Raw genomic sequence first — 12,783 nt, 5'->3', positions numbered from 1 at the left:
AAGCAGGAGAACGAGATGCTACATGAGCTTCTACTTCTCCCTCTCTTATTTTCCCTTTGCTTTTCGATTTTGTTGCTATCCTTGGAGTTTTTATATTTTACAGAAGCACAAGAAGAACATAAACCTTCTCCAACATAACATGGGAGCTTATCTAAGCCTTATCCCAAATTCCTTTTGTTTTCTCCTTCAAGTGGAGATTCCATTTTTAAAGTGAACCATGGGCTAGCCTACAGTGAGTACCTTTCTTTCTTTTTTTTTTTCAAGCTAAAACGGGCATTTCATACATCACGAGTACGAATACACCCAATAGAATCGAAAAACAAAAGATTCCTTCTCCAGTCCACAGGGTGCCTCCTAAGTGACTCGCTATATATACCGCCATCCAGTCGGCCGCCCCATTAGCTTCACGATATACATGCATAACCTACAGTGAATACTTTTTTAAACCATGTTATACATCAAAAGGCATGCAGATGAAGCTGGAGTTTGGCAATTTTGGCTACGGCATGCCGGATAATACTTTGTAAAACTAGCAGATATGCAGCATAATCCTCATAATCACAGCCATGATACAACTTCAGTTAAGAACTCATATCCTTCTAGCATATATTTGTTGAAATCAGCCAAGAGAAGATGCACGATTTTGTAACTTAAGAAAACAAACAAAACTAGGCACATTGGTTTCCAACCAAAATAAGCACATCAGTCCATTTTTATTCAGCACTAGAGAAAAACCTGCTTCTCATCCGATGGTTTTCTTCCCGTCAGGTTGGTGTCGAGACCAATCATCAATAGGTTCTAAGACCAATTAGTAAGCATGCCAGTGAACAAAAGAAAGGAAGATTTGCTCTGCTGCAGCGAAAAGAGAGGAAGTTTCAGGCACCATAGATCAGTAACTATGTGAAACGCTCTGTTTTCATCTATACTACCCAACACCTCCAGAGTGCACAGCAACTTCTTTCTGAGTTTTACATCTGCATGAGAAAAATATTTAGCATCACCAATCCACCAGTTGAATAATTGGACTCAGAATATTGGACTAGCACAATGAAATCGAAGGGCAATGGTAAGCAATCAGGATCAATTATCAGTTAATATCTAATTGATAATATCAGGGTGGTAACAGATGGTGAATAAGGCAATTGAAGACTGAAAAGATGTCTCAAATCTAGACACTATGAACTAGCATGCAATGATTGCTTAATTGTGGATGCTACATAAACAAAAAACAGAAAAAAGAATACTTATGAATTACAAGCTTGATAATTCATGCCCAAAGAGCTGTCTAAAAATTCTGTAACAAAAAAAAGAAGAAAACCTCTAATCAAACTTCATGGAATGAAAACTAAATCACAGATGTACAGCTTTTCGGTGGATGTGTTATTGTATTTTCTGTTGCATATTTGATGCTAAACTAGATATCTCACGTCATACCTGCTATTGCCAGGCACATGCATTGCACATGAACGATAAGATAGGACATATTTGAACTATCTAAATTTGAATTAGAATTCTGGGAAGGATGATAAAGTCTGAACTTGTTGCATGCCAAATAGATGATGACAAATAGGCTAAAAGATAAAAGTAATGAATATCCAACAAATGAGCTGAACAGATCATGCATATGGACAAATTACATAATTACTGTCAGCGATATGTGATGATTGCTGAAGAAATGGCTCTAAAGGATGGTATATTATAAAAATTTAAAAGGTTATTTTAATTTTTTTATGGCAGAAGCAATTAGATTACAGATGGTTTGTTACGTTCATATTCTCCCCTTCTACCCATGGATCAAGAACTGTGTAAAATACTTGAATGGAAAACCTTTTCAGTGGAAAAGAAAAATATTTCTTATAAATATGCAAGCAAGGCCATGAAAAACCCCTTTCTATATTTCTAAATGAATGGGTTAATTGGAACACCATCACATGTACTTAACCTTTTCTCTTTTTTGGGTTGGGGGATGTGTTGTTTTTTGGGGGGGTGGGGGTGGGGGGGTGGGGGGGTGGTGGAAGTCTTATGTACTTAATCTTAAGAGCAATCGAATGTCTTTACTCATATTGAAGGATAAAAATTCAACTTGGGGGGGGGGGGGGGGGGGGGGGGGGGGGGGTGGAAGTCTTATGTACTTAATCTTAAGAGCAATCGAATGTCTTTACTCATATTGAAGGATAAAAATTCAACACTGAAAGAATCCATAAGTTCACCAAAGATGGGACAAGCATGATAAAAGAACATTTTAAGAAGCCAAAGAAAATTTCATTAAAAAAAAGAAGAAGCAGCTAAGAAGACAGAGGAGGAAAACAGTCAAAAAGACAAGGACAAAGTCCTGTCCTGAAAAACAAAGTATTGTACACCCTCATAAGCCAGCTAAGACAGATTGCACAAAGTTAATAACACTCTTTTCCAAAATAAAGGATGCAGATATTAGTTTTAAGAAACAGATACAACCCCCCGCCTGGCAGTGCACAATCCAGATCAAAAGATAAACAAATTCATTGCCAATCCAAACTGCTTTCGTGTAGTCAAATTCCCCAAGGATTCGCTTTCAGACTACACATTGAACATGTATATTAATTATGTTGTCTTCATTGCCTTAACACTCTTTCCCTCCAAATTGTAATAACCGTGGTTCCTTCTAAGGGGCCTCATAAACTACAGAAGCGATCCTTATTTGGAAAAATGATGGTTCCTTCACTATATAGATTGCACTAGAAACTGATCCTCTAACTGGCACAATATGTGATCCCTGTAGCATCTGTACAAGAAAGAGAGACTGGAGGAAGAAAATACTAAATTTCAGTGGTTGTAAATATTTGATGTTCTGAAATTTAATTTGCCCAGGTCTGAATTTCATATTGATTCGAGGTCAGTTACTGTAAAATCTAAAACAGCATAATGCATTGCGAGGATTAATTATTGACCATTGATCATAGTTTGTTATTCCCAAAAATTTAACTTGTTCTAACTCTGAGGATCCAATCATCTTGTTCGTAAGATACAGTGTAATGTACTGTTCTTCATCAAGAATGGACATGTAACTTACTTGATTGTCAACTTTTCATTCATTTTTTTCAAAAATTATTTTACTGGTATCTGTATTTTAGTTGTTAGTTTGTTACCATCATGTGAAACTGGCTTTTTTCTACACTTTGAGGGAATTTACTTTTAGTTGTTTAATTTTAAAGAGAATATGAATACATAGACTTTACTGTGAGAACATGCTGTCGGACAGATAATCACATATGAAAGAAGAGTTCAAGAGCCCTTGTTCATAGATAGCTTAAGAGTTTATGATCAAATTGAAGAACAGCAAAGACTCATAACTTTATAACTAATATTTAGCTGCAAGACAGATCAGTTCATTAAACTAACTCATCCATCAGTACTGATTATGGTATATATTGTTGTTTGGCTGCAAAACCATTTGCTAAAGTAAACTAGATTACTATATGTTGTTCATAAATGAACAAAATGTTCACACATTTAAACCATGCTTTTCTACAATCTTATAGAGCATTTGCAAAACAAAATAATACCTGTTGCAATAAGAACGAGATGAAAAATTGTGATTATTGCACTTACTGCACATCCAGTCCCCTTCACGCCATTGTTTTGCCCTGATAAGAACCAAATTAATAAATAATACAAGAAGATTAAAATAGAGCAAGAATTAATTAGCATGCCTAGTCTTAACTCTTAACCAGTTCCATTTGCAGTAACTAGGACTCTGATAAATTAGGAAGAGAATAACAGGCTCATACTACACAACCAACACATGCAAAGTAGCAATATAAATATGGTATGCTGTACCAGCCCAAACCGGGCGGTACAGGGCATATCGTATTGTACCGGTTCGGTATCGGTATCCAGTACGAGTGGTGTACCAACATTCGGTACGCCAAAAAAATTCTATACCGTATTGTACCGACACTGTGCTAGTATGGCATCGATACGAGGTCCGGTACTGAGACAGCAAACCTTGAATATAAGCATTGTTTCGGATCAACTTCAGCATGCCTTTTGGTCATGCATCACTTAACACAGCACTAGAAGCTTATAGTCATCAACTATGCCTGTAAAATGGGCTTAAAGTGAAGTAATAAATGTGGTGTTTGTAGACTGAGGGCTAAATACTTCAAATGGTGCAAACACGAAGAACAATTTATGTACGTACTTCATGAAGTTTTCCAAAATGGCCAGTATATTCCAAACAAAATCGACCAACTTCAGAATATAAGACACCACTAAGCTTCTAGTGGCTGCAGTTATGCATATCCATCCAGTCAATGCAATTTCATGATACCTTGATGTCAAAATAGGATGATCAAGTGCAAATCAATGAATAAGATGACTGAAAACATATAACTATAAAGTGAAAGAAATGTTAACTTATATGAAAATGCAGATAGCACCGGCATTTCCAAATAACTGTGTCAAAATAATGAAATAATTAGCAGAAGAATTTTGTGAAACAAAAACTGGAAAAGAGAAATCAAAAGCTTAACTGTTTGTTCCCAAAATACCTCTTGACCAAAATGAAAAGTTATATCTACCAATAGCATCATATCAATCAATTCTGCCTTGTAAACCAGTAGATAATCAAGAAGAATCGCGTAACAGCTTAACAGAAACAGAATTTCAATATATGTGGCAGCAGAAAGGAAGTCATTGTCACCCTTTTCCTAGAAGTGTAGGCACTGCCCTCTGTGCAGACTGTGCATTTACTTCCATTGATGGTGTCAGCAAACTGGAATATTTAGCATACATTCCGAGTGTTTGATCATAACTGGATGCTACCGGTTGCTTGAAACCCTGGTATGAATGCTGCTGCTCACTTGTCTTGTATTTCCAAAAGCAGAAGATAAAACTGTAAACTTTCATCCAAGATACAACAGCAATAACTAGTTTGTTAAATAATAAACTTACCAGAAAATGACTATCTATGTCTCCTGCATTCAGCCTTTTATTATCCCAGTCAGTAACAAGCTCCTCTGACGCCAATCGTTTTGTCCTCAAAGCTGGATAAACAGTTTCTATTATATCACCATACTAGGATACATGTTTAAAAGAATCAAGAGTCCTTGCAGAAAGTAGCAATTTTAAGGATGACATTCATCACATGGACCAGAATCAACCCATAGGAAACCATTTACACAAATCCGTAACTTTTAGAGGTAAACTCAACATTGCCATGGAGAACAAGAATCCATATCAAACAACATGATATATAATTAATTGAGCATCATAGTCTGCTCTGATGAAGAGAATCAGCAGATATCCTTTTCTCCATAAGATTATACATCTGTGTGCACGTCTCTACCTATATAGTACAATGCATCATAACCAGTTCACGTATCTGTCTTGCATCTGGTGTTACTAGACTAAATAAACAAATGAAAATGGATAAAGAATAGCTGCAAAGGAAACAACTATAAAGATGATAGCAACAGCGGGGTAAAAGCTTTAGAAGCAACATGCTCTCATTGACTTTGCAAATAAATCAACAGGGATATAGAAACCATTAGTGTCTCACACATAATCAATGAATAGTGCAGCAAAGTAGAGAACTCTTCAGGTTTGCAATTGCTTTTTGGAAGGTTCTTCTTATATTTTTGTGAGCATGCAGAACCCCCATCTGTCCCAATCTAAGTTAGAGCTTATACTAAAAATATGGCAGAAGGAGAGAAATGAAAAGGATGACAAAGGATAGTGAAAAAGAACAGTCTTAATGGGGTGCATCATGTTTCTCCAACCAACCAGATGGCATGCCTCTGATAGTCTGAAGAGACATTATATATAACAACATGATCAAAGAATCATCAATGAGAAACAGCCTGCCACCCCATAATGAGTTAAACATCATTTAATTCCAAAATTAATGAAGAAGAATTTGCATTTCTTGGAAATGCACCTGAAACTGCTGAACTCGGTGCTGAAGAAGTAACACCAGACAATACAGGTGCATTGCATTTCTTACACTGCAGAAGAAAGAAGAAATCAAGATCAGGTATATAATTTGTAGAAGATGGAAAGCTTAAAGCATTAAAGAAACAGTATAGCATCCCCAACGTGCTGAATGCTTAAGACAAAACTTAAAGCTCTTTTTTGGTAAATTTAAAAAACCCATTTTATTCATAAACATTTAATGAAAAAAAGTGTATTTGAGGCTTTGCAATTACATACATGCATATCTACCTATATGCACACGCATATATGTTATCTATATGTATACAATTCCTACATCCTTGGAAACCCACCTATAGTAAGTACATGGAGTCCCATTGAAATTGGCAAGTTCACAATACTAGGTTGAAAGTGCCAAGCTAATGATCTTATTTTCACTTTTGGTCCTATGGAACAAAGATCCATGTTTTTGAAATATGGAAGATTCTCAATAATCAGATTGGTAGCGAGGAGTTCAATATCTTTCCTCCCTCTTTTAGTGTGTATGGGGAAGAGGTTGGGGTGGAGAGGTTAATATAGAGACAATTAAATAATTACATCACTGCACATTAGACAGTTCTTATTATTATTCTAACCAGCACAAGAAGATCAAAGGAAAACATTTTTCTTCCATGAAATAGGATTCTCCAATGCCAGGTGTCTCTTAACCAACCATTAAGTAGATCTGTAACATCTTCCTCCACCAAGAATCAATGCCCTCAAACAGGAGACTGCAGATAATCAACAATCTTTCCTTAAAGATCAAGTTAATCACCATTCCTATGCATGCTCCTTCCAGTTCAGCCATATCAAAAGTTTCCACCATCATTGGTGTAAACCCAGCACAAATCAGCTGACATCTTTGACAAGAATTCCTGCTCTATCCATCATTTACCAAAATCTAAAGCTCCACCAAAGTTGAATTTCCGGGGGAAGATGCACTTCAGTAACCGAGGAGAACAGATTACAACATTTGCATGTGTATGCAAGTATTTATTATGTGTGCATGCAGTGAGAGCTGAGTGATTTTTCTTTTTCTTCTGCTTTGCAGGGGGTGGGGGGGTGGGGTGGGGTGGGTGTTCATCATGCACACACATGTATGCACCAATATGCTTGTTAGTATATGTTTTACAAATGATGAGTTGTTCCACAAATTTGAGTAAATTTTCATATCATGTTGACAGAAAAGGTTGTAAAATAACAAATATAAATTTAGTTATATTTAATAATGAATATAATCAAGTGACAAAGAGAACATCCATAGATTAACATTTCCATCAAGTGCAATCACATTCAAGTATAAGACCACTGAGAAATGTCTGCTAGTTTCACTTTAGCTTGAAATTCCATACATGCCTGTTTGATTCATACAATCAAAATAATGTATATTACTCTGTGGCTAGCAACTTCCAGAAACAGCAAATACAAAGTGCTAATAAATTGCATAGTGCGGCATCCCAAACAAAGCATGATGCGTACGCGAATGTGGTGCAAATCTTAAACTAACACCCAGAGGGTTTGGAGTCTGGAACCCAAATCCTAGTTAGTTTCAATGTTAAGGAATGAATTTGTTTATCAAAAGTAGCAATATGAATAGATGACCGATGGACATTTGTAAAGAGAGCTATTTCATGCTTTAATAAGACAAAAATGATCAGAGACCTCAACAAATCAATGAAGACGAAGTCACTAAATCCTTCTATGAATTACAACTACATAATAATTTACTCATGGAAATATTTCGATCATCTTCTCCAAAATAATGAAAAGGATACTTGTATAACACTTGGACCATTATTAATTCTTTTTTTAAAAAAAAAACAGACTGTATCAGAGGCCATACAAGACCGTGACACTTAGAATACGAGCAAGCCATTGATGTAAATATGTCAACTGAGTGGAAAAAGGTTACCTGTGTACGGGATGAGTAGTTATGAAAGCCACAGTTACATATCCAGTCACCATCTCGCCATCCTTTAGGAACCACAGGAAGCTGCTTTCTGTTGCTTGGATATGAATATTCACTTCCACTACTGCCATTTAAGGACCAGCTGGGAGCAGACTGAAGCCCATATATATCAGGTCCCCCATACGACCAATCAGAACTTGGTGGAAATGAATGAATAACAGGATTTCTTGTAATCCCAAAATTTATCTTCGATTGATGTAGTTCCTGAACTCCGGCAAAACATTGTGCATAAGTTGGGAGAGATACTCCAGGCATTGCAACTGCTGGCAATGCCCCTTCCTCCTTTGATTGGCTGCACTTCTTACACTTTTCTCTGGATGCATAATTGTTGTTACTGCAACCTATTGAATCCATTTGGCATACAAACCCAAACCCAGACTCAACCAAAGGTGCAGCCAGCAAGAACAGAGCATCTAATAAACATAGTGCCAACCAACCATACCAGACTAAAGCACATAGAAAACAAACGGACAGACTCTAGGCATCACGAAATTTATAGAAAATTCCTTATCTCAACTTGAAGTAAAATAGACTTGCAAGCAAGAATCCAGGTTGGAGTATTTTGTGATTAACAGATTTGGGTTGATCCATTACTTGAATTGCTGATAGACTTGCCAGCAACAACACTATGCAACCAAACTTAGAATACATCATGATATTTCCATCAAGAACTATCACAGACGTAAAAAAAAAACACATAAATAAAAAAAAAAAACCACAAAATGCAGTAAAACCAAACTCCAGTTTCCATATTGGCAAACTTGAAATAATTAGTAATCAGTTTCCCAAAAAATCAATTCTAAGAAAATTCTACATAATGGATCACAAACTAACAGCCATGTCGCTCACTGCTCCTTCAATCAGAAATCAGGCTGCTATTACCAACACATGCAATATTAACCATGAATTTTATACCATGTAATAGTTACATCCTTCTGTGAGTGGGACCATATGACTTGAAACTATTTCCAACAGTCCAGTGGTGTTAGAACAACATTTGTAGAATAAAACAAGATTACTTCCTTACAGAAGCAATGAGCGCATTTAAAGAAACAGAATGTTCTTGAATGCCAATGCTACATACAGAGCCCTTGTCTACAGTGCAACCATTAACATCTTTAGAGTAAAATATTTCAGATGAACAGCAAGGGGCAATTAGAAAGAAATTTTTTGTCTGGGAAACCTGATATATTAGATTTATTTAATAGCAAAGTACAAGAACATTTGGTCCAAAACAGAGGTTTTAAGATGTGCGAATGACAATGACTTTGCATCATTGAACCAGCTTTTTCTGCAACCACTCAGAGCTAGCGTGCTTTTCTCCCAGAGAACTGAGAGAAGTGAGATAAACAGCAACAGCCATCAATTTTTAATTTATTCAAACAATGGAGACATTTAAGTTACACAACATTAGTTGCCTTCCCATCTGTAAATCTATTAACCAAGAGAAACAACATTCAGACATTCTTAGATTTCTTCCACTCATACAAGAACTTAAACAAGCATTTGCTATAAAATAAAATGACTTCTAAAAGATCAGAGGAATATGGGAGTTGGTCTTGAAAGCAAAATAACTAAAGTCAGCAAAATACCAAAAACTGCATATAAATTATGTGCATATGCGGTTAACCAATGTCAGATTGTGAAGGTCAACTCAGGGTCTTGAAACAATGGCCCATCGACAGCAGCAATAAACTATGCTAAATCCCAATATGGTGCCTGTCACTGTATCTATACTAATATATAATTTGACATTTTTTTTTAGTCCTGCTTCACTTGGCATCCGACTTTGCCCTTTTCTTTTTAATATAAATCTAGAGACCAAAAGTCTCTTCACACATCCCACCACTCTCCCACTTGTAGATTAATCTTTAATTAAGACACCTTCCTTAATTTAGTTCTCAATCTACCGGGGAGAAAAAAGAAGGTGCACCTCCCAAAAGTTGGAGTGTATGTATTGCAAAGATTAAAGTTCCAGCCATGCCACCAGGCATGTACCACGACAGGCATAGCGACACAGAGAATTGTTGCATGCAAATACGAGCATGGAACAGCACATACTAAGCCACCATCGAGCAAATACAGCACCAACAACGGATGCTTAAAGCTTTATTATATCGAGTTACACGAATAACAGAAAACATTCTTAATCAAATGAGGAATCACAACCATCCATTCTTCCTTTCATGTGCACCACACATGCACGATACTAGAAATATATATCATTAGCTCCTCAAGCAGAAGTTTATTTCCGTACCAAATCATAATCCGATATATTGTGGTTGCCCATATTCAAATAACCCGCCATCCAACTCCACTCTATTACTCCAACTACTTTAACCTCCAACATAATGCCTAAAAATCAGAGTTTCAATCCCTCTTAAGCCGCTATTCCTCCTTTCATAAATCAGTAAACACAATTCCAAGAAGGAAAAACAACAGGAGAGGAACAAAAAAAGCGCAGGCAACATAGCCATCAATCTCCATAGAAGATTGAAAGAAGTTATTGGTACCATGAGATCGGTTAGGACACCTCTAGATCAATTACCGTGGCTATGGAGTAGAATCCAAGATCTCTCTAAAAGTAGCAACTGGTGCCCAGCAAAATAAAATTCATCACCAACATAAATTTTCTCTCCGCCATATTTTCTAACTAAAAAAAAAAAAAAACTCATCCTCGCCCATTTATCATTCTCTATCCTAATTTGAGAGGCACATGATTCTTGTGGACTCCTCAACTAATCACTCATTTTTCACATCTTACACTAACGTAAGCCATTTGCCAACCAAAAAGCAATAGTAAACTCCAGTAAAAAGCAAGAGGCACTTCCACCCTACTTACGAAACGAAAAAAGCATTCTTTGAATCCAAATTAACTTGAAGATAGCGATAGAGTAAACAAGAGAAAGATAGGGAGAGGAATCGAGAGGAGGAGGGAGGTGATCGAACCGGTGCAGATCCAGTCACCGATGCGGGGGAGCCACTTGGAGTCGGCAGGGGTCTTGGTGTCCACCAAAAGGCGAGGCTGCTTGCAGCGGTTGCACAGGGACCGGAACGCGTAGTTGCGGTTCCGGCATCCCCCGCACTCCCAGTCTCCTTCCCGCCCGCTTCCTCCCCCCATCCCCGCCGCCGCAGCAACGGCGGAGGACCGCTTGGTTTTACTCGTCCGAGAGTGTAGTGGCGACGGGGATCGATGGCAGTGAGGGAGGAGGGGGGCTCGCATCGCGCCAGCGCGATCTCAGGAGCACATATTCTTGGGGAGAGTTCTGGTAGACGGAATTGATCCGACGGCTGGTACGGTGTTTGATGATGGTGTGAGGACCCGGCGTGTGCAAATTGATTATTCGTTGAATAGGTTTTAGATATTTATATAGTATCAAAAATTAAAACAACATTTTTTTGCTAGTATTTTTGATAGAATATTGAATTGTTAAAAATAGCATCAAAATAAATTCGAACTATAATCTATATGGATTGGGGACACTGCAACATAAATTTATTAGGACTGACTATAGCCCAATCGTAGTGTAATTGTGGTACTTATGATTAGATTTGAATAGATTTAAATTCTTAATCCGATAAGGATATCAAGATTTAAATGGAAAAAATATATAAAAATCTGGACGGGCATATGTTTAGTCCTATATTAATTATTCGTTGAGTAGATCAAAAGCCAAGAAAAGAAACTTGGGACATGGGGTTGAGAGTGGTTAGGGTATCTGTTTCTATTTTTTGGGGTACAATGCTAGGCAAATGCAAAGAAGAAAACATGATTACCGTTACATCATTGCAAAAGTAAATTAGCTTTGTTTCTGATGAATGTAGCGCCCAAATCAGCAGCTTATAATAGTAAATTCAGTTCGGCTTGATAACATCATCGGACAGTATTGAGGATGGTTAGTGTACTCGGCTTTGATTGCTCCCAACTTATCTAAGTTTTTTTTAACTTATTTAATTTGATTTAATCTATTATAAATCAGATTACATTGTCTATTTAATAAAATAATTAGATTTAATTTTTAATTTTTAATTTATTTAATAAATGAATAGAGTTAGAATTGATATATTTTTTATTAATTTTATATCCGATCTAGATCTAATGTGTATATGATCCTATCCAATCCGACTTCCACCGAGTGAGAGTAACGAGGTTAACACGGTTACACCGAGAAGACCTCCAAACCAACCACCTAGCCAGACCAAAAACAGCATCGCAAGGACGGTGGATCTAGCGGCTATAGGTACATTCGCGTGTAGCTCTATTCTTGTGAAAAGTGGCATGAGGCATTCTACCGACTAGAGGGATCCTGACTAGGAGAGGAGTTCGGATTCACGCCGATTATGAGGGGTGCCCGGGGAGAGGAGGAGACCATCAGCTATGTCTTGTTCACGTGTCCACGAGTGCTTCAGGTGTGGGGCTTGGCTTTAAACCATCAGCAGACCTTCACCTCTAGAGACTCATTCCTATGCTAGTTGAGGGGTTCAAGCCAGAGACCTAGCAGGGCAGAGAGGGGGATTGTATGGGCTTATGTGGTTTACCAAGGTTGGAGAGGAATGCAGGAATATTTGAGGGCAGACGTTTTTACCCGAGATCAATAGTGGATAGAGCATTTGCATATGCAGCTGAGGTGGCTAGCGCTGCAGTTGAGATTACACCTGGGGATGATAGGGACATATAGGGCTCCCTTTTGGCTCATGCAGGGCCAAAGAATGCGATGGTACCTATGGCATCATGTGAGCCCCCACCCCTTAGTTTTCTTAAGATGAATTTTGATGGCAGTATTTTAGAGGGCGACAATAGATGTGATGTGGGTTTTGTGATCAGAGATCAGGAGCTCAGGCTGATTACGACAGAGGGCGTCGCA

The 12,783-nt window shown here is 37.6% G+C and overlaps 1 protein-coding gene across 2 annotated transcripts; it reads right to left on the bottom strand.

Moving 5' to 3' along the window:
- Positions 1-581: 581 nt before the first annotated feature.
- LOC103706355 (ranBP2-type zinc finger protein At1g67325-like) lies at positions 582-11,256 on the bottom strand. Of its 2 annotated transcripts, none has more exons than XM_008790424.5 (7): positions 10,868-11,256; positions 7,862-8,259; positions 5,918-5,984; positions 4,933-5,024; positions 4,682-4,845; positions 3,543-3,623; positions 582-974 (listed from the first exon to the last, which is right to left on the bottom strand). In XM_008790424.5, exons 1-7 carry the CDS (start codon positions 11,139-11,141, stop codon positions 926-928), a joined length of 1,125 nt encoding a protein of 374 aa, XP_008788646.1. In that variant the 5' UTR covers positions 11,142-11,256; the 3' UTR covers positions 582-925. The 2 variants fall into 2 exon arrangements, with proteins under 2 accessions (XP_008788646.1, XP_008788647.1); XM_008790425.5 differs by having other exon boundaries at positions 4,682-4,818; positions 10,868-11,211.
- Between the last annotated feature and the right edge of the window lie 1,527 nt (positions 11,257-12,783).

The sequence above is a fragment of the Phoenix dactylifera genome, chromosome 16, assembly GCF_051530095.1.
Source record: "Phoenix dactylifera cultivar Ajwa chromosome 16, Ajwa_hap1_PhDact_Kaust_v1.1, whole genome shotgun sequence".
In the NCBI taxonomy this organism is placed as follows: Eukaryota; Viridiplantae; Streptophyta; class Magnoliopsida; order Arecales; family Arecaceae; genus Phoenix; species Phoenix dactylifera.
This window is presented reverse-complemented; position numbering and strand designations above follow the sequence as displayed.

Excerpts from the sequence above, each read along its gene's own strand:
- LOC103706355 (XM_008790424.5), bottom strand. The coding sequence starts at position 11,141 with ATGCGAGCCCCCCTCCTCCCTCACTGCCATCGATCCCCGTCGCCACTA. Across the intron at positions 5,985-7,861 it reads ACTACTCATCCCGTACACAG|TGTAAGAAATGCAATGCACC; the intron begins GTAACCTTTTTC and ends TTTCTTCTGCAG. Across the intron at positions 975-3,542 it reads TCTCGTTCTTATTGCAACAG|ATGTAAAACTCAGAAAGAAG; the intron begins GTATTATTTTGT and ends TTTCTCATGCAG.